Raw genomic sequence first — 23,220 nt, 5'->3', positions numbered from 1 at the left:
CAATTTCTCCATTCTAGGGCACAATGCCAATGTGGAGAGAGTGTTTTCCCTAGTGAATGGACATTGGACAGAAGAAAGAAAGAAAAGCTTTTACGTCAGTCAATGCAATGCTCCACATCCAATATAACACGAAAAACACAAACTGCACACATTTTTATAGCCTGATTCAGAAGCGGAGCGAGTTTCTTTCTTCCGTTCAGGGCTCAGAGAAATACGACTGGTTTAAAGCATAAAGTGAAAGATATGTATCAGTTGTAGCAGCATGATTGTGTACATGTTAATAATTTGTATTCAATGCTTTAATTAAAAAGTTATTTAATGTCAATTGCAATTAATTTTCTTCATCATTGACCACTCCTTTATAGACACCATTAATGCTTGGATTAATTTTCCTTGTTAATTACAACTTCTTTGCTGACAGAACTACTGTTTGAATTATGGTAATTATGAAGATTTGGCTGACGTGCAGAAAGGTGAAAGGACATTGTGTCATTCCAGGTTTCAACCATATCTTCATAATTACCACTGTAAAGTAATTACGAAGATTTAACTGAAATGCAAACCAATGGTCACTTGCACAACATATCGGTCCGTGTTTCAACCACATCTTTATAATCACCGAGTTGTGTCCTTGATTTTCGTCCTTGGATTATGGCAACACTATGTCGGGACCCCGGCAGATTCGCCCCCAGAGTGGAGTCTGGCGCGCTACCACCGAGCGTGCGGGCCGCCTTGGATACGTCGCCATCTCCGGTAGGCAAAGCATTTGCGTTGTCCAGAGCATCCGGCAACAGGGCAATCCCGCGACCAATCGGAGCGCGTGGCGCCAAGTTTCCGTAATTTAAAAATTGTGCATTGTCGACCTACACAAGATTAGGAATGTTGGTTCCTACTGGCATCGGCTATCCAAGGTTAAAATTTCGTGCCCCAATTTTTCTCCACCGTATATGTGTGTGTTTGCGCGTGTGTGTGTGTGTGTGTGTGTGTGTGTGTGTGTGTGTGTGTGTGTGTGGTGTGGTGTGGTGTGTGTGTGTGTGTATTCACTTAACAAGCTGTTAACTGCTGTGTCAGTTGCTCACTATGTGCTCTTGTGAAAGAGATAGTGTTTCCTGCAACATGTCTTAGGGAGCTAATGAGTATGCTTGTCTCACTTCTTTTAATTTACTGTTGCAGTTTCCATTCTGTTAAATGTGTATCTTCACTTGGCAGACGGTGTGTTGTCGTAATGTGTCAATGATCTGACCCACTTCCCACATACTGGCTTGGTTTCTGCTTCCCCCTCTGTCTCCGCCATGACCTGAGTTTGTCTATAGCAGTGTGAATGAGTTCTAATAAAATATTTCTAATTTCCAGCCCTTACTATTCTATGCAGCCGGACGGAGTGGCCGTGCGGTTCTAGGCGCTACAGTCTGGAACCGGGCGACCGCTACCGTAGCAGGTTCTAATCCTACCTCGGGCATGGATGTGTGTGATCTCCTTAGGTTAGTTAGGTTTAATTAGTTCTACGTACTAGGCGACTGATGACCTCAGAAGTTAAGTCGCATAGTGCTGAGAGCCATTTGAACCATTTTTTATTCTATGCAGGAACAGATTTATTGACTATATGAACACAGCTTGCGTAAACTACAGAGATATTCATTAATAAGTCTTTTTGATCCATTATGAATGTGGATTATTGCGATTGTGATGAATAAAGCTTCCTGGCAGATTAAAACTGTGTGCCGGACCAAGACTCGAACTGGAGACCTTTGCCTTTCGCGGGCAAGTGCTCTACCAACTGAGCTACCCACGCACGACTCACGCCGTCTCCTCACAGCGTTACTTCCCCCAGTACCTTGTCTCCTACCATCCAAACTTTACAGAAGCTCTCCTGCGAACCTTGCAGAACTAGCACTCCTGAAAGAAAAGATATTGCGGAGACATGGCTTAGCCACAGCCTGGGGGACGTTTCCAGAATGAGATTTTCACTCTGCAGCGGAGTGTGCGCTGATATGAAACTTCCTGGCAGATTAAAACTGTATACCAGACCGAGACTCGAACTCGGGACATTTGCCTTTCCCGGGCAAGTGCTCTACCATCAGAGCTACCCAAGCACGACTCACGCCCCGTCCTCACAGCTTTACTTTTGCCAGTACCTCGTCTCCTATCTTGCAAACTTTACAGAAGCTCTCCTGCGAACCTTGCAGAACTAGCGCTCCTGAAAGAAAGGATATTGCGAAGACATGCCATAGCCACAGCCTGGGGGATGTTACCAGAATGAGATTTTCACTCTGCAGCGGAGTGTGCGCTGATATGAAACTTTCCTGGCAGATTAAAACTGTGTACCGGACAGAGACTCGAACTCGGGACCTTTGCCTTTCGCTGGCAAGTGCTCTACCATCTGAGCTACCCAAGCACGACTCACGCCCCGTCCTCACAGCTTTACTTTTGCCAGTACCTCGTCTCCTATCTTGCAAACTTTACAGAAGCTGTCCTGCGAACCCTGCAGAACTAGCACTCCAGAAAGAAAGGATATGCGGAGACATGGCTTAGCCACAGCCTGGAAGGTAAGAGACGAGATACTGGCAGAAGTAAAGCTGTGAGGACGGGGCGTGAGTCGTGCTTGGGTAGCTCGGATGGTAGAGCACTTGCCCACGAAAGGCAAAGCCGCGTGGGATTAGCCGAGCGGTCTTGGGAGCTGCAGTCATGGACTGTGCGGCTGGTCCCGGCGGAGGTTCGAGTCCTGCTTCGGGAATGGACGTGTGTGTTTGTCCTTAGGGTAATTTAGGTTAAGTAGTGTGTAACGCGTGAGGCAATACTGACCATTCGACTTATCTTAGAAAATAGATTAAGGAAAGGCAGACCTTCATTTCTAGGATTTTTAGACTTACAGAAAGCTTTTGACAATGTTGACTGGAATACTCTCTTTCAAATTCTAAAGGTGGCAGGGGTAAAATACAGGGAGCGAAAGGCTATTTACAATTTGTACAGAAACCAGATGGCAGTTATAAGAGTCGAGGGGCATGAAAGGGAAGCAGCGGTTGGGAAGGGAGTGAGACAGGGTTGTAGCCTCTCCCCGATGTTATTCAATCTGTATATTGACCAAGCAGTAAAGGAAACAATAGAAAACTTCGGAGTAGGTATTAAAGTCCATGGAGAAGAAACAAAAACGTTGAGGTTCGCCGATGACATTGTTATTCTGTCAGAGACAGCAAAGGACTTGGAAGAGCAGTTGAACGGAATGGACAGTGTCTTGAAAGAAGGAATAAGATGAACATCAACAAAAGCAAAACGAGTAAGTCGGGTGATGCTGAGGGAATTAGATTAGGAAACGAGACACTTACAGTAGTAAAGGAGTTTTGCTATTTGGGGAGCAAAATAACTGATGATGGTCGAAGTAGAGAGGATATAAAATGTAGACTGGCAATGGCAAGGAAAGCGTTTCTGAAGAAGAGAAATTTGTTAACATCGAGTATAGATTTAAGTGTCAGGAAGTTGTTTCTGAAAGTATTTGTATGGAGTGTAGCCATGTATGGAAGTGAAACATGGACGATAAATAATTTGGACAAGAAGAGAATGTGGTGCTACAGAAGAATGCTGAAGGTTAGATGGGTAGATCACATAACTAATGAGGAGGTATTGAATAGAATTGGGGAGGAGTTTGTGGTACAACTTGACAAGAAGAAGGGATCGGTTGGTAGAACGTGTTCTCAGGCATCAAGGGATCACAAATTTAACATTGGAGGGCAGCGTGGAGGGTAAAAATCGTAGAAGGAGACCAAGAGGCGAATACACCAAGCAGATTCAGAAGGCTGTAGGTTGCAGTAGGTACTGGGAGATGAAGAAGCTTGCACACTATAGAGTAGCATGGAGAGCTGCATCAAACCAGTCTCAGGACTGAAGACAACAACAGTGTGGAACCTTAGGGACTATTGACCTTAGCAGTTAAGTCTCATAAGATTTCACACACATTTGAACATTTGAACAAAGGCAAAGGTCCCGAGTTCGAGTCTCGGTCCGGCACACAGTTTTAATTTGCCAGAAAGTTTTATATCAGCGCACACTCCGCTGCAGAGTGAAAATCTCATTCTGTGATGGATAAAGGATTTCAGAGATGACTGCAAGTAGTGACCTTTTGATTAGAGTATAATTTTATTTTCTACTTAGGAGTTACAAGTCGCCTCATGACTCATCGGCAAGTGCCTCGTGTTCTCCTGTTTGCATGTAGAATCGAGCCTGGGAGGCGACTCGAACCACGACTCTGGCAAGAGCAGCGGCTCCTCCCAGAACGCGGCCAGCGACACGTCGGACACGGAGCGCGAAGAGGGCTGCGGCAGCCCGCGCGTCCAGAGGCGCAAGCGGCGCCGCAACAAGTCTCACGGCGGGGGCGGCGGCGGGGGCGGCGGCGGCGGCAGCGGCGAGAAGGGCGGCAGCGCCGCCGCGGGGGCCGCCGCCGACGCCGAGCAGGAAGACCTCACCTACGTCGACACCCTGCCCGAGGTACGTCTGTTGCCCTCTGCTCGTTCTCGCTCGTTCGTGCAACTGCCTTTTAAACCAGTACGGGCTCCGGAAACATCGATCATGTTAAGCACAACTTGTCGCTTTCGGGCATGTTTTGATTCAGTAGCACTTCGACACCTTCTGATGGTATGATTCCCACTCTTGTTTATACGATTATCCCTGAGTGCAGCCAGACATTAGCTAGTCCCCCCCCCCCCACCCTTTACCATCTGTCGCCCTCATTCCTTCATACATTATCACCAACTTTAGCACCTAAGAAAACTGTAGAATGAAAGACTTTTCCTGAAACACTTCTATTTTTAAAATGATGAAAGACGAATTATTTAGTTTGTGTGTGTGTGTGTGTGCGTGTGTGTGTGTGTGTGTGTGTGTGTGTGTGTGTCTGTGTATGTGTGTGTGAGAGAGAGAAAGAGAGAGAGAGAGAATGAGAGAGAGAGAGAGTTAGAACGAATAACGGAGGAATTCGTGGTGCATTGCCGTGCTACCAACAATTTCTTCTCAGGAAAAAACTTAACTATCCACAGTGAGTGTAGATACTGGGTGATCAAAAAGTCAGTATAAATTTGAAAACTGAATAAGTCACTGAATAATGTAGATAGAGAGGTACAAATTCACACATGCTTGGAATGACATGGAGTTTTATTAGAACCAAAAAAATACAAAAGTTCAAAAAATGTCCGACTGATGGCGCTTCATCTGATCAGAATAGCAATAATTAGCATAAAAAAGTAAGACAAAGCAAAGATGATGTTCTTTACAGGAAATGTTCAATATGTCCACCATCATTCCTCAACAATAGCTGTAGTCGAGGAATAATGTTGTGAACAGCACTGTAAAGCATGTCCGGAGTTATGGTGAGGCACTGGCGTCGGATGTTGTCCTTCAGCATCCCTAGAGATGTTGGTCGATCACGATACACTTGCGACTTCAGGTAACCCCAAAGCCAATAATCGCACGGACAGACGTCTGAGGACCTGGGAGGCCAAACATGACGAAAGTGGCGGCTGAGCACACGATCATCACCAAACGACGCGCGCAAGAAATCTTTCACGCGTCTAGCAATATGGGGTGAAGCGCCATCCCGCATAAACATCGTACGTTCCAGCAGGTGTTTATCTGCTGGGCTGTGGATGATTCGATTCTGTACCTCTCACCCGTCACGGGAGCAGTTACAAAACCAGAATCACGCATTTCCTCGAAGAAAAAAGGCCCGATAATGGCAGATGTGGTAAATCCAACCCATATCGTGATTTTCTTGTCGTGCAATGGAGTTTCCACGACAGTTCTAGGATTTTCGGTAGCCCAAATTCTGCAGTTGTGGGCGTTGAAATGAGCTTCGTCGCTCCACAACACGTTACTCAACCAATCGTCATCTTTCGACATCTTTTGAAACGCCCACATCGCAAATGCCCTCCGCTTCACTAAATCGCCAGGTAACAGCTCATGATGCCGATGGATTTTGTACGGATAGCATTGGAGTGTACGCCTAAGTGCCAACCAAACAGTAGTGCATGGAATGCCGGTGCGACGTGCGACTGTACGAGCGCTGACTTCCCCGTGCATAGACGAACCCGCTACAGTCTCCATTTCTTCCTGAACCGTCTCAGCAGCATTACGCCTTGTGCTCGGTCGGCCACTACGGGATCTGTCGTCTAAACAACCCGTGGCTCCGAACTTCGAAATCATTCCCGCCACAGCTGCTTTTGTCAACGAACCTTTACCCGTTCGAATCCCCTTCCTATGGCGATAGAATCGTAACGCTGAACTAGCACATTCCTCATTCTGATAATACAGCTTCACTAAAAGCGCCTTTTCAGGTAATGTCAACTTATTGATTGGCGACTCCATGTTGTCTTGTGCACTACGACCAGATAACAGGTATACTTGAAAAAAGAGACAGCATTGGTCGTATATTTTTTACTATTGCAAAATCGATTTTCTGTCACTGAGTGACCATCACATAGACTCTATAGAGTCTATGTGATTGCCGTAAGCTTAGAGACAACAGTGCATCCCAATTTAAGTTATACAATATAGCACTGAAGATGGTCACTCAGTGACAGAAAATCGATTTTGCAATAGTAAAAAATATACGACCAATGCTGTCTCTTTTTTCAAGTATAATGTCAACTTGCTGCGACTTGGCGCATCTTATTCTCGTTCTTTTTTTTTTCTTTATTGTGAATTTAAACACCTTATACAAAGGCGGGCTGTCAGCAGCACAATACGCCGCTCTTCAGCCTCGAGTTTGACAACAAGTAGTACATTAAGGTGGCACAGAGAAGACAGTCAAAACGGTGGGCAAAAAATGTAGACACTAAAAATCGAAAAAACATGGAGCCGTTCACGCTGGACGAGAAACGGCACTAACACTAGGCGACACGGTGCACAGAACATGGATGATGGCGACGGCATGTGAACGGTGGTGGCGTGACGGCGAACAACACTACACACAAACGAAGGCACACTCATGAAACACTGACGGCGACGATCTCCGGCGCGCGAATGTTCACTGAGCGTGTACGAGTCCGGGGACCTGCCAAGAGTGGAGGTGCAGGAGGAGGAGGAGGGGAATGGGAGAGGGGAGAGCAGAGATGCCATGGGCAGAGGAGAGAGGGGGAGGGAGGAAGGGGGAGGGGAAGCCGGGGGAAGAGGGGAGGAGGAAGGGGGGAAAGGAAAGAGAAGGGAAGGGAAGGGAGGGAGGGAGGGAGGGTGCCTAAAGGAAAGGACACAGGAAGGGGGGGAGGATCAAAGTTGATAGAAGGGGTAGATGGAGGGGAGGAGGACATCATCAGGGAGGGCGAGCTGGCGGAAGCCACCTTGGATGAGGGTAAGGAGGGTGGAGAGATGGAGACTGGGTGGGACGTGGGAATACAGGCGCGGCAGCGGGCGGGGGTGGGAGAGGATCGGGGAGACTAGCGGGTGAGGAGGATCGAGTTTACGGGAGGTGTACAGGATCTGTATCCTTTCAAGGAAATGGAGGAGGTGGGGGAAGGGGATGAGATCGTACAGTATCCACGTGGCGGAGGGGAGACGGATGCCATAGGCGAGGTGGAGAGCATGGCGTTCAAGGAGTTGGAGGGATTTGTAAAAGGTAGGGGCGGCGGAGATCCAAGCTGGATGGGCATAACAAAGGATAGGGCGGATGATGGATTTATAGGTGTGGAGGATGGTGGAGGGGTCCAGACCACACGTACGGCCGGAGAGGAGCTTGAGGAGACTGAGTCGGGAGCGTGCCTTGGCTTGGATTGTCCAGAGGTGGGGAGTCCAGGAGAGGCGACGGTCGAGGGTGACGCCAAGGTACTTAAGGGTGGGAGTGAGGGCGATAGGACAGCCATAGATGGTGAGATAGAAATCAAGGAGGCGGAAGGAAGGGGTGGTTTTGCCTACAATGATCGCCTGGGTTTTGGAGCGATTGACCTTGAGCAACCACTGGTTGCACCAAGCAGTGAACCAGTCAAGATGGGATTGGAGAAGGTGTTGGGAGCGCTGCAGGGTGGGGGCAAGGGCAAGGAAGGCGGTGTCATCGGCAAATTGGAGAAGGTGGACGGGGGGTGACGGCGGCGGCATGTCCACCATATACAAAAGGTACAGAAGGGGGGAGAGGACGGAGCCTTGGGGCACACCGGCGGAGGGGAAAAAGGTGTAGGAATCTGTGTTATGGATGGTAACATGGGAAGGACGGCGGGAGAGAAAGGAGCCGATCAGACGGACATAGTTAATGGGAAGGGCGAAGGTTTGGAGCTTGAAGAGGAGACCGGAATGCCATACGCGGTCATAAGCACGTTCAAGGTCCAGGGAGAGGAAGATTGCGGAGCGACGGGAATTAACCTGGTCGGAAAGGAGATGAGTGAGGTGAAGGAGAAGATCGTCGGAAGAGAAGGACGGCCGAAAGCCACACTGGGTAACGGGAAGGAGGCGGTGCTGGCGGAGATGCTGGTGGATGCGTCGGGTGAGGATAGATTCCAGGACCTTGCTGAAGGCCGAGGTAAGGCTGATGGGACGGTAGGAGGAGACGGCGGACGGCGGTTTGCCAGGTTTAAGGAACATGAGGATACGGGAGGTTTTCCACAGGTCGGGTATTCTCGTTCCCATTACAACTCCTTTTATACACGATTGTCATGCGCAGTCACTGACGTTTTGCTGTCCAGCGCCATCTGTCGGACATTTTGTGAACTTTTTTTTTTGTTCTAAAAACCTCATGTCATTCCAAGCATGTGTGTCAATTTTTTTTTACCTCTCTATCTACATTATTCCATGGTTTATTAAGTTTTCAAATTTATACTGACTTTTTGATCACCCAGTAGTTTTTAGGAAACAGTTCCCCTGCATTACTGCTCTCCATTGCAGCACCTCCTTGACATGCACGCTGGAACCCCATTTAAAATCAAACAAGTTCAGATGTGTGCGCTATATTTACTGTTCGTAAATCACTTCATTGTGCACTCCTTACTTCTGAACTGGCAGAAATTGGACGACTTCGGGCTGTTAATGCTTCGTGTCTAACAACATAAATATAGTAATAATAATAATAATAATAATAATAATAATAATAATAATAAAACTGTGTTCAGCAATGTAGTATCCCTTGTGTAATTACTGCTGTGTCGTGCTGTCAATCTTCTCATTTACCGTTTCGAAGTGAGTAATGAAGCAATTTCTGGACTACTGCAGGTACTATTTAAAACTTGGAGAAGACAAAAAAGAAAAGTGGCTCTGAGCACTATGGGACTTAACATCTATGATCATCAGTCCCCCAGAACTTAGAACTACTTAAACCTAACTAACCTAAGGACATCACACAACACCCAGCCATCACGAGGCAGAGAAAATCCCTGACCCCGCCGGGAATCGAACCCGGGAAGCCGGGCGTGGGAAGCGAGAACGCTACCGCACGACCACGAGATGCGGGCCGGAGAAGACATTTTCTTGAGATACTTAGCATTTGTTACCTATATGTCTCAGTTTTATCATCAATGATGTACTGGACAAAGCACAGCATATATGTGTGTTGGGTGGACACTGTGAGGAGCCTGTAACGTCCACCATATTAATCCAACTAATTGAGAAAAAGTAATTATTAATAACTTATATAATCAGTATTAGAGTCTTGCAAAATTGTGATAATAGTAATGATATTTTGAAAATAATTTAGTTTCGTGACAGGAACAGAATAGAATCGTTTAGTTTTCACCCCTCAAGAAAAAATCATTTTGCACCTCAGGGGGTTATTACCCCCTGGTTGGGAGCCGCTGTTCTAAGGAAAATATTCTGCATCCCATTAAAAACGTTACCCCTGGAAGTATAAAAAAGCTAACTTTTACCCAATGTGCTTGCGTGTAAAGTACAGTATTAAAATACAGGATTAAATCGAGTACGTAGTTTTTGGCGCCCACATCCACACTAATGTTATAAATGGGAAAGTAACTCTGCTATGTCCTGACGAGGAAACCGCTGAACCGATTTTGATGAAGTTTGGTATGGAGATAGCTTCAACCCTGAGGAAGAAAACAGGCTACTTTAAAAAAACTGTACTTTTTTTGGCATTATTAACATTTTAAATATGGTTTTCGTGCGTGATATGCAGACTATATTTCCACTGATGTCAGCGACTCTGAGTGTTTACAGATTATTCCGTGACAGTGCAAATTCAATGTTTACTCTGCCACACAGTTCCTGAAATTTTACAAACATGTCCACACCATATGTATAGTCTTTACGGCGAAATAATGCGGAGGTACAATAATAAAATCCGAAAGTAAGCCCAAGAATCATATTTAAAACGTTTGCGTCGGGAAAGCCTTAAGAATAGGCTTACCATGTTTTTTTTGTTTCCGACCGAGGACATGTTACGGTACTGTTAGGGCCAACTGAGGACATATTTCTTCAATTACCTAAAAGTCTTAACAGTTTACTCAAACATTAAACTTTGTTTTCTCATTGTGTTTTTCACTGTACATGACTTTTTTCAGCAATGGTTCGTTTGTTTTAATTACATTCATATGTGGCAGTTTTATAGGAAAATGTAACCTCTTCAGCAGCGCGCACTAGGTAACTGTTATTCCTATCTTTGGCTTTAAAAAATTCTCTTATGTTTCGTGAAGTAGCAGCATTAATGGCACTCTAAGTTTAGCTGTTTTCATGTGCTCGTTAATATTACCCTTTTCTTTTGTACGACAGAAAATTCCTCATTACATAATGAGCAATACACACATTCATTGTTACTGCCATTACACAATTTCAAAAATTTTTATTCCTCTAGCGAGTTAACATATACACAGTTCTTTTGACCATTCCTAAACGATGAGACAAAAACCGAATAGAGATGACATGACGAAGAAAATTAATAACAAATAAACATGGTGCTGCATATATCGATCTTCTGGTGGATATTGTGCCAACAGCTGTTGCTGTATCTTGTATGCTGCATGCTGTATTTAATGGTTGTATTCTGAACTGAAGTGGGGTTGATGCACTGCCACTGTAGACATCATAGGCTACAACAAGCTTCACTTCAGCCGACACCATGTTTTGGACCATCTACATCAGGGGTGGCCAAGAATTCAGATCGGTAGCCATGCCCTGGCTAGTGAGCTGTGCCCTCGCTCGCAAGATATGCCCTGGCTCGCGTGCCAATTGCTTTGCGTGGCTGCACACTTCCCCCACTGCCACACCACAGTTTCTGAGTGGAAGAACGGGGAAGGTGGGAGGGCGGGGGGTGCGCCGAATGCTCCAAATGTAGATGGCAATCTAGTCGCACTGCATACAACTTGGTTTCATATTTCGTATTTCTCAACAACACAGTTCACAAACAAAACAAATTTTCAGTATTATTTAATTATTTTGGTGCACCGAATATATAACACACTACTGGCCATTGCTTCTTACCAAGAAGAAATGCAGATGAGAAACGGGTATTCATTGGACAAATATATTATATTAGAACTGACATGTGATTACATTTTCACGCAATTTGGGTGCATAGATCCTGAGAAATCAGTACCCAGGACAACCACCTCTGGCCGTAATAACGGCCTTGATACGCCTGGGCATTGAATCAAACAGAGCTTGGATGGCGTGTACAGGTACAGCTGCCCATGCAGCTTCGACACGATACCACAGTTCATCAAGAGTACTGACTGGCGTATTGTGACGAGCCAGTTGCTCGGCCACCACTGACCAGACGTTTTCAATTGGTGAGAGATCTGAAGAATGTGCTGGACAGGGCAGCAGCCGAACATTTTCTGTATCGAGAAAGGCCCGTACAGGACCTGCAACATGTGGTCGTACACTATCCTGCTGAAATGTAGGGATTCGCAGGGATCGAATGAAGGGTAGAGCCACGGGTCGTAACACATCTGAAGTGTAGCGTCCACTGTTCAAAGTGTCGTCAGTGCGAACAAGAGGTGACCAAGACGTGTAACCAATGGCACACCATACCATCACGCCGGGTGATACGCCAGTATGGCGATGACGAATACACTCTTCCAATGTGCGTTCACCGCGATGTCGCCAAACACGGATGCGACCATCATGATGCTGTAAACAGAACCTGGATTCATCCGAAAAAAAATGACGTTTTGCCATTCGTGCACCCAGGTTTGTCGTTGACTACACCATCGCAGGCGCTCCTGTCTGTGATGCAGCCATGGTCTCCGAGCTGATAGTCCATGCTGCTGCAAACGTCGTCGAACTGTTGGTGCAGATGGTTGTTGTCTTGCAAACGTCCCCATCTGTTGACTCAGGGATCGAGACGTGGCTGCACGATCCGTTACAGCCATGTTGATAAGATGCCTGTCATCTCGACTGCTAGTGATACGAGGCCGTTGGGATCCAGCACGGCGTCACGTATACCCTTCCTGAACCCACCGATTCCATATTCTGCTAACAGTCATTGGATCTCGACCAAACTCGAGCATCAATGTCGCGATACGATTAACCGCAATCGCGACAGGCTACAATCCTATCTTTATCAAAGTCGGAAACGTGATGGTACGCATTTCTCCTCCTTACACGAGGCATCACAACAACGTTTCGCCAGGCAACGCCGGTTAACTGCTGTTTGTGTATGAGAAATTGGTTGGAAACTTTCCTCATGTCAGCACGTTGTAGGTGTCGCCACCGGCACCAACATTGTGTGCATGCTCTGAAAAGGTAATCATTTACGTATCACAGCATCTTCTTCCTGTCGGTTAAATTTCGCGTTTGTAGCACGTCATCTTCGTGGTGTAGCAATTTTAATGGCCAGTATTGTATAATTTATCTTCAATGGGCTCCACTGTAACTGGAATTCTTTTTCATGTGTTGGTAGGAGGACGACGTCGTCTGCAAATCTCATACACTATATCCTTATTCCTCTAATTTTTACCCCCATGACGTTTAGTAGGCAGTGGCCAATCATATTTCTTGTATATGTTGAAAAGCATAGGAGACAGACAGTATCCTTTTCTTACTCCTTTTCCCAGTTTTATCCAATTGGAACTTCCTCCTCATACATTCACTGACGCTTTTTGATTTAAATATAATGAGTTTATAAGTTCGGCTGGTTTTCCAGTCCACTCTCCATTCCCTCATTATAGTTGCAAACTTATCCTCTGCCACATTATCAATGGACTTTTCCAGGTTTATAAAACACATACAGGGTGACAATTACTGAACTATATGAAAAAAAAATCGTCGTAACTTCTGAACGGTTTGCGTTAGGGCGTTCAAATTGCTCGATTGGCCGTGGGGCATGATGGGAATTAGTATGTGCATGAGCAAGCACCTTATTGTTGTCGGCCATTTGCACCTGAAAATGTCACGGTACAATGTGCCTGAGCGTATAACGCTTGTGAAGGCATATTATGCAATCAATAACAGCCTAACTGCGCTCAAAGGAAGTTTGCGACAGAGTTAAAGATGAAGACAACCGGCCCAAGTGTGCCAACAATCAAGAATTTGATTCGCTATTTTGAGAGAACGCGTAGTGTTCGTGATGACAGTGTTGGCAATGTCGGTCGTCCAGAAAGGTTGAAAACACCTGAAAACATCGAGAAGACACGCGTTGTGTTTCAAACCAGCCCCAGGAAATAAATCAGACGAAATGCACAACACATGGGAATCAACCGAGAGACACTACGACAAATTGTTGTTGAATACCTGCATCTCTTCCCACCCATCAGATATTAGGTCCCAGGGCCATGGAAAAGCGGTTGTGTTTCGCCAACTCTGTTGTCCACATAATTAACGAAGAGGATTTTGATGTGCGTATGCTTTGGTTTAACGACGAAGCCCATTTTCATTTGGATGGGTTTGTCAATAAACAAAATTGGCGTATTTGGGGGACCGAGAATCTGCATTTCTCGATCGAGAAGTCTGTTCATCCTCAACGAGTAACTGTTTGCTATACAATGTCCAGTCACGGAATAATCGGTGCGATATTCCTTGATGGCACCTTGACCACCGAACAGCATGCGAAGGTTTTGGAAAATGAGTTCATTCCCATTATCCAAAGTGACCCTGATTTCGACTAGATATGGTTCATACAAGACGGAGCTCGACACCATGGAAGCAGGAGAGTGTCTGATGTCCTGGAGGAGTACTCTGGGGACCGCATTCTGTCTCTGGGGTACCCAGAGGCCACTGGCATGGGCCTCGATTCGCCTCCATATTCTCCAGATCTCAAAACATACGACAACTTTTCGTGGGGCTAAACTAAAGACAAGGTGCACAGGAACAACCCCAAAACCATTGCTGAGCTGAAAACAGCCATTCAGGACGTCGTCTACAGCATCGATGTTCCGACACTTCAGCGGGTCATGCAGAATTTCGCTATTTGTCTGCACCACATCATCGCCAATGATGGCACTCATATCGAACATGTCATAACGTAAATCCGAATATCTGTAGTGTTAAATAAAGTGTGTACAAGCCGTAGTTTATAACTAATTTAAGTTTTTTCAAGTAGTTTAATAATTGTCTCCCTGTATATAGGTCTCTTCCCTTTTCAGTAAACCTCTCTCCCAAAACTCACAAAAATGCTATTGCATCTCTTGTGCCTGTATTCCATCTAAAATCAAATTACTCTTCAGCCAGATTCTCCTCCATTACCTTTTCCAGTCTTTCATTAACGAGTCTTAACGTAACTTTGGGTGCATGTGAAAGGAGGTTAACTGTTTTGTGCTCACTGCTTTTCTCGGTTCCCTGTTTCTTTGGTATTGGAATCATTACTGTTGTTGTGTGCAACTGCATTCAGTGGGGTGATCTATGGTGACAACAGGGCAGGAGGCCCAGTGGAAATACTGCTGACCAACAGAAAGGCATATGTTCAACTTTAGTTACACACATGCCTCACTCCAATGACCCTGACTGGCGCTATCTTATGGCTGGCTGCTTCTACCCAGCAAAAAGATGTCCGCATAAGCGCCCTGTGATTCTGACGACATGACAGATGATTATTTAACAATGAAATTCGCTGAACAGCCGTGCAGTCGAGATGTAATTGTATTTTACTTTCGCTACTAGCTCCGGCAATTCCTTATGCCATCTTCAGGCCCCACATGCACCTCCCAAAAATAATCGCTATTGGCATACTGGGGCCATATGTTTCTGTATATCGCGAATTGGTACCTCAAGTGCTTCCTTCGAAGACATGACTAGTAGTCAAGTCTTCTAAGTATATGAATGAAGCTCTTTAAGGCTATTCGCAAAAGATTCGGTTGTCTATAAGAAGGTAGCAACGCCAGAATACAGTGACGATTTGCAGAAGGACCTACAGAGAATTGATGAATGGTGCAGTTGACCGTGAACGTAAATAAACGTAACATATTGTCCGTACATAAAAAACGAAATGTACTACTGTACGCTACACCAATGACAAATGTCTGGAAACAGTAGCCACCCTAATATATCTACACTCATGCTCATAAATTAAGGATAATTGCAGAATGTGGTGCCACCCGACGTGGCACTACACAAAACTGGCGCTAATAGCATAGGCACATAGGGAACACACATGACACAGATCTGTAAGCCCACGGTATTGGCGATAAGTTGAGAAAGCCGTCCCGAATCACGTGTGCTACAAAACAACACTGTTTCCTGCGCATGTACCCCGACATCAGTATGGGATATGATCACCATGCACACGTACATAGGCCGCACAACGGGTTAGCATACTCTGGATCAGGTGGTCGAGCAGCTGCTGGGGTGTAGCCTCCCATTCTTGCACTAGTGCCTGTCGGAGCTCCTGAAGTGTCGTAGGGGTTTGAAGACGTGCAGCAATACTTCGACCGGGAGCATCCCAAACGTGCTCGATGTGGTTTAGGTCTGGAGAACAGGCAGACCACTCCATTCGCCTGATATCTCCTGTTTCAAGGTACTCCTCCACGGTGGCAGCTAGGTGGGATCGTGCGTTATCATCCATTAGGAGGAAGGTGGGACCCACTGCACCCCTGAAAAGGCGGACATACTGGTGAAAAATGACGTCCCGATACACCTGACCTGTTACAATTCCTCTGCCAAAGACATGCAGGGTGTACGTGCACCAATCATAATCCCACCCCACACCATCAAACCACGACTTCCAAACAGGTCCTTTTCAAGGACATTAAGGGGTCGGTATCTGGTTCATGGTTCACGCCAGATGAAAACCAGGCGAGAATCACTGTTCAGACCATACCTGGACTCGTCCATGAACATAACCTGAGACCACTGTTCCGATGACCATGTACTGTGTTTTTGACACCAGGTTTTACGTGCTCTCCTGTGACAAGGGGTCAGTGGAATGCACCTTGCAGGTCTCCCGGCGAATAAACCATGTCTGTTCAGTTGTCTATAGGCTGTGTGTCTGGAGACAATTGTTCCAGTGGCTGCGGTAAGGTCCCGAACAAGGCTACCTGCAGTACTCTGTGGCCGTCTGTGGGCACTGATGGTGAGATATCGGTCTTCTTGTGGTGTTGTACACTGTGGACGTCCCGTACTGTAGCGCCTGGACACGTTTCCTGTCTGCTGGAATCGTTGCTATAATCTTGAGATCACACTTTGTGGCACACGGAGGGCCCGTGCTATGACCTGCTGTGTTTGACCAGCCTCCAGTCGCCCTAGTATTCTACGTCATCTATATGTGTTCTTGAGCCATTTTCAACACACAGTCACCATTAGCAGGTCTGAAAACGTCTGCACACTTACTCGCTGCACCATACTCTGACATGCACCAACACACCTCTGTGTATGTGGACTGCTGCCAGCGCAGGTCAAATGCACCGCATGGTCGTACCCCGAGATGATTTAAACCCGCAAACCGCCCACCAGAGCGTTGTTTCATCATGAATCAGCATTATCCTTAATTTATGAGCATGAGTGTAGGAGTAACTATCCGGAACGACCTTAAATGGAATGAGCACACAAAACAAATAGTAGGAAAAGCAGATGAGAGACTGAGATTCGTAGAAAGAACATTAAGAAAAAGTAATACATCCACTAAAGATGTAGTTTACAAGGCGTTCGTTCGACCGATTCTTGAGTGTCGTCGAACAATCTTGGGACCTTTACCGGATAGGACTGGTAGAGGAGACAGAAAAGATCCGAGGAAGAGCGGCACGTTTCGTCACGGGATCATGTAGTCTGAGCGAGAGCGTTACAGAGATGCTGAAAAAACTGCATTGGCAGATGCTACAAGAGAAACTTGCATCACGAAGAGGTTTACTATAAAAGGCTTACCGACAATCATTCTGCCCACGTGCGATTCGCGAATGAAACAGGGAAGGGGGAATCAGTACGTCCAGAAGTACCCTCCACCACACACCTTCAGACTACTAACAGCGGATTGCAGGATTGTCGCAACTACAACGAACTTAAGAAATTATAAGAAACTAAGGTGAGCGATCTCTGCCGTGAAGTTCAGAGATGTTCTCAATCACAGTCAAAAATGGACGGCCGTCAAATATGAAAGATGACACCTCCGTACTAGAACGGACGATCATGGGTTATAACGATCCTCACAGATTGGAACAGTCTTTTTAAGCGGGATTAGCGTCTGAGTGTCTGAGTTACGCGGGTTTTGCTTTGACATTGTAATTATCCACAAAACCGAATTGATTCAGACATCAGTCTTGTAGTATCCTCTCGTGGCTTTTGGCGACGAAGTTGTATCATTCGTATCCCAAAAGTCCACCCAAATTTTCATTTTCCGCAGCTGCTTTAAATCATTTCAGTCATAATGTTACCTTTGGCTGACCCACAACCGATTTCTTTTCCCAACGTGGGACAACCGAACTAATGCGCTATCTTTAACACCCGCGATGAGTGAGGGACGACGTTCTATACCGTTCTACCTTTTCCTTCAAACAGTCCCTCCAGTTCCGCCATTAGCACATGATTTATATCGGCGTGACAGCGTTCCACATCATATTTCACTGTGCTCCGTGCAACAGAAAATTGTTTGGCCACTCTAATGGCTATGCCATCCACTTTTCCTCTTAACCCTCCGACGCAACAATGAGAAAATTACCCACTGAATAAGTTCGTCTTTTTGTAATTTTTGACAAGCTCTATTAATTTCATTGCATTATTGAAATTTTGCACTGTAACTGCATTGCCTTTGTTTATTGTATAATGAATACCTAATGATTTGCTCAAGTAGGCTGCTACCTTCAGTTCTTGTAATGAAGGTACTGCCTCGATTTAATTCGAAATGTTGGTTCTGGGTGGTTTGTTTTCACCAACTACTTATTGTAAACGCCTATTGTATGAAACATCAGCAAGAAAAAATAGAATTTTTTAATGAATACACTACTGGCCATTAAAATTGCTACACCACGAAGATGACGTGCTACAGATGCGAAATTTAACCGACAGGAAGAAGATGCTGCGATATGCAAATGATTAGATTTTCAGAGCATTCACACAAGGTTGGCGCCGGTGGCGACACCTACAACGTGCTGATATAAGGAAAGTTTCCAACCGATTTCTCATACACAAACAGCAGTTGACCGGCGTTGCCTGGTGAAACGTTGTTGTGATGCCTCGTGTAAGAAGGAGAGATGCGTACCATCACGTTTCCGACTTTGATAAAGGTCGGATTGTAGCCTATCGAAATTGCGGTTTATCGTATCGTGACACTGTTCCTCGCGTTGGTCGAGATCCAATGACTGTTAGCAGAATATGGAATCGGTGGGTTCAGGAGGGGAATACGGAACGCCGTGCAGGATCCCAACGGCCTCGTATCACTAGCAGTCGAGATGACAGGCACCTTACCCGCATGCCTGTAACGGATCGTGCAGCCACGTCTCGATCCCTGAGTCAACAGATGGGGACGTTTGAAGACAACAACCATCTGCTCGAACAGTTCGACGACGTTTGGAGCAGCATGGACTATCAGCTCGGAGACCACGGCTGCGGTTACCCTTGACGCTGCATAACAGACAGGAGCGCCTACGATGGTGTACTCAAAGACGAACCTTGGTGCACGAATGGCAAAAGTCATTTTTTCGAATGGATTCAGGTTCTGTTTACAGCATCATGATGGTCACATCCGTGTTTGGCCACATCGCGGTGAACGCACATTGGAAGCGTGTATTCGTCATCGCCATACTGGCGTATCACCCGGCGTGGTGGTATGGGGTACCATTGGTTAGACGTCTCGGTCACCTCTTGTTCGCATTGACGGCACTTTGAACGGTGGATGTTACATTTCAGATGTGTTACGACCCGTGGCTCTACCCTTCATTCGATCCCTGTGAAACCCTACATTTCAGCAGGATAATGCATCACCGCATGTTGCTGGTCCTGTTCGGGCCTTTCTGGATACAGAAAATGTTCGACTGTTGCCCTGACCAGAACATTCTCCAGACCTCTCACCAACTGAAAACGTCTGGTCAATGGTAGCCGAGCAACTGGCTCGTCACAATACGCCAGGCACTACTCATGATGAACTGTGGTATCGTGTTGAGGCTGCATGGGCAGCTGTACCTGTACACAACATCCAAGCTGTTTGACTCAATGCCCAGGCGTATCAAGGCCGTTATTACGGCCAGAGGTGGTTGTTCTGGGTACTGATTTCTCAGGGTCTATTCACCCAAATTGCTTCAAAATGTAATCACATGTCAGTTCTAGTATAATATATTTGTCCAATGAATACCCGTTTATCATCTGCATTTCTTCTTGGTGTAGCAATTTTAATGGCCAGTAGTGTATATTCCATCGCAGATTTTCCTCACAAGGGGCTTCTAATTAATTGTTTGCCTATGGAGTATCGTCTCAGCTGTGCGACTGGATTCGTGATTTTCTGTCAGAAAGATCACATTTCGTAGTAGCTGACTGAAAATCATCGAGTGTACCTGGAGTAATATCTGGCGTTCTCCAAGGAAGTGTTGTAAGCACTCTGCGGTTTCTTATTTGTATAAATGATTTAGGAGACAATCTGAGCAGCCGTCTAGGTTTGCTTGGCAGATGATGCTGTCATTTACCGTCTAGCAAAGTCGTCAGAAAATAACCTTTTGCAGAATTATTTAAACAAGATATTTGCATGGGGTGAAAAGTGACAATTGACCGTAAATAATGAAAAGTTGGAATGAGGTCACCCACATGAGTATTGAAAGGAATCCGTTAAATTTCGGTTACACAATAAATCACACAAATCTAAAGGTTGTCAGTTCAACTACATACCTAGGAATTACAACTAGGAATAACTAAAATTGGAAAGATCGCATTTATAACGTTGTGGGGAAGGCAAACCGAACACTACATTTTACTGGCAGAACGCTTAGAAGACGCAACAAGTCTACTGGAGAGACTGTCTAAACTATGATTGTCCGTACTCTGCTAAGAGTACCGCTGCGCGGTACGGGATCCTTACCAGATTTCGATTGACGCAGGACACCGAAAAAGTTCAAAGGAGGTCAGCTGGTTTATATTATTGTGAATCAGGGGAGCTGATGACACGGATATGATAAGCGAGATGGGGTGGCAATCATTAAAACAAAGGCGTTTTTTGTTGCGGCGAGATCTCTTCACGAAATTTCAATCACAAACTTTTTCCTCTGACTGCGGAAATATTGTATTGACGCCAACCTACACAGGGAGAAATGATCGTCGCAGTAAAATAAATCAGGTCTCGCACGGAAAGATTTAGATGTTAATTTTTCTTACGTGCTGTTCGAGAATGGAACGGTAGAGTAATACGGGTAGTTTAAAGGTGGTTCGATGAACCTTCTGCCGTGCACTTAAGTGCGAATTGAAGAGTGGTCGTGTAAACTTAGGCACAGACGACAGGGCTTCCTCTATCCTTCCTCTCTGCCAGATCAGCCTGAGGTTCATAGTCCGAATTTCTGTCATGATATTCAGCTTTTGTCCCGAATTTCTATCCCTTGTTTTCACCAACTACTTATTATAAACGCCTATTGTATGAAACATCAGCAAGAAAAAATAGAATTTTTTAATGAATATATTCCATCGCAGATTTTCCTCACAAGGAGCTTCTAATTAATTGCTTGCCTATGGAGTGTCGTCTCAGTTGTGCGACTGGATTCGTGATTTCAGAGACGTGTCCATCATAATCTTTAACAGCCTGTGCCGTGGTACACTCTCGGATTTTACGGGGGTGCTAATTTCTTCAAGTACGATTGTCTTGTGATTTATTTGGCATGCCCCTTTCATTTACATCTACGTCTACATCGTTACTCAGTAGACCGCTGCGAAGCGCATGGCAGAGGGTACGTCTTATTGTACCAGTTACTAGGGCTTATTCCCATTCCATTCACGTTTGGAGCGCACGAAGAATGACTATTTAAATGCCTTTGTGCGCTGTAAATAATCCAATATTCCACTCACGATCCTTATGGAGAAATATATAAGGGTTTCTGTATACACCTAGAGACATCATCGCAACCCGGTTCTTGAATCTTTGTTAGTAGATTTTCTCAAGATGGCTTCCGTCTGCCTTCAGGACTCTGCCAATTTAATTTCTTCAGCATCTCAGTAACACACTCCCAAGGGTCAAAAGGAACCTGTCACCATCCGTGCTGCCCTTCTCTATATACGTTCAGTAGCCCCTGTTAGTCCTGTTTGGTGTTGGTCCCAAGCACTTGAGGAATATTTTAGCATGGACCACAAGAGTGATTGGTAAGGAATCTCATTCGTAGACCAATTGCATTTCCGCAGTATTCTACCAATAAACCGAAGTCTGCTACATGCTTCACTCACTACTGAGGCTATATAATCGTCCCATTTGAAGTCCGTACAAAGTGATACACCCAGATATTGCTAAGATTTTACAGATTCTAGATGTGAGTCACTGGTACTATAGTCAGAGGACACTGCTTTTATCGTTTTCTGAAGTGCAAAATTTTACATTTCTGATCGTTTATAGCAAGCTGCCTATCTTGGCACTACTTTGAAATCTTATCAAGGTCTGATAAAATATTTGTGCAGCTTTGTTCAGACTGTACGTCATTATGGATAACTTCACCATCTTCGAGAAGTCTGAGGTTACTATCAATGTTGTCAGTAAGGTCAACATGAACAGCAATGGTCCAAACACGCTTCCTTGCGGCATACCCCAATTTATCTATACATCTGCCTATGATTCACCATTCAAGTCAACATGTTGTGTCCTCCTTACCAAGAAATCTTCAGTCCAGTCACAGCTTTCGCTTGATACCCCTTATGATCGTACATTTGATAATAAGCATAGCTGTGGCGTTGAGTCAAGTACTTTCCAGAAATCGAGAAGTACTGCATCTACCTGCATTGATCCATGAGAAAAGTGCGAGCTGTATTTCACATGATTGGTGTTTTCTAAATCTTTGCTGGCTAGCATGGAGAATGTCATTCTGTTCGAGATACCTCTTTATGTTTGAGCTCAGAATATGTTATAAGATTCTACAGCAAATGTATGCCGAGATATGGTGAATTACTTCTGCTATTCTTCTTGTGGACAGGTGTGACCTGCGCTCTCTTCTAACTACAGGGCACGGTCTTTTGCTCAAGGGATTCACGATAGATTATAGTTAACAGGGTCGAAAACTGGGTATAAAATCTGATAGCGGTTCCGTCGGGCACTGGAAATTTGTTCAGTTTTAAATATTTCAGCTGCCTCTCAACGCTTCTGACACTATCTATTTCACTCATCTTTTTAGTGATAAGAGAATTACATTGGGACAATACTTCAGGGTTTTCCTTTGTCAAGTAACGTTATGCGTTTGCTTTGCTATTCTCGGTTTCATTTTCTGTCTCGTCTGTGACTATCTTCACTAGCTTCAGATAGTAGACTATACACAAGGTCAGCTAAGTATACGTAATTTGGACCTTTCCGTTAATTAGGAAGGATCTGTTAAGTTCTCTTCCCTACTGCCTAATTCCAGATTTGTTTGCTGTTCTCTGGCAATAAGGCAAAACTGTCATCGACTCGAAGGTTGATTTTGGCACCACAGTGCATTCACTTTGCGTGATGCTACTGGACGAATTAAGCTCTTATCTTTCTCCATCGCTTGAAACGATCCAATAGCCAGTTGTAGGGAGGTCAACAGTTTAACATGCACTTGTAACTTTAACAAATTATTGCCAGAAACGAAAGAAGCGATATATGTCAAGAAAAACGGTTGGCTCAATTCAGGACTGAAGCTCTGAGCTTTGGGTGATACTTACCCACTTAGCTACCAACCAATGGATGATTCACTTCTTTATTTCCTTCTTACATATAGCTTTTTCGTCCAAACTCTTTTTGGTTTTTCTTTGTTT

The 23,220-nt window shown here is 45.2% G+C and overlaps 1 protein-coding gene across 1 annotated transcript in view; it reads left to right on the top strand.

The window, feature by feature from the left end:
- Nucleotides 1–23,220, top strand: part of LOC124597374 (tubby-related protein 4) — a 500,962-nt gene that overhangs the window by 436,082 nt on the left and 41,660 nt on the right. Inside the window, exon 9 of the mRNA XM_047135935.1 lies at nt 4,208–4,479. Within this exon, the coding sequence (XP_046991891.1) occupies nt 4,208–4,479 (272 nt within the window). The remainder of the gene's footprint in view (nt 1–4,207; nt 4,480–23,220) is intronic.

Source organism: Schistocerca americana, chromosome 1 (assembly GCF_021461395.2).
Source record: "Schistocerca americana isolate TAMUIC-IGC-003095 chromosome 1, iqSchAmer2.1, whole genome shotgun sequence".
Lineage (NCBI taxonomy): Eukaryota > Metazoa > Arthropoda > Insecta > Orthoptera > Acrididae > Schistocerca > Schistocerca americana.
The sequence above is the reverse complement of the archived record's forward strand: the minus strand, read 5'-3'. Positions and strand labels throughout refer to the sequence as shown.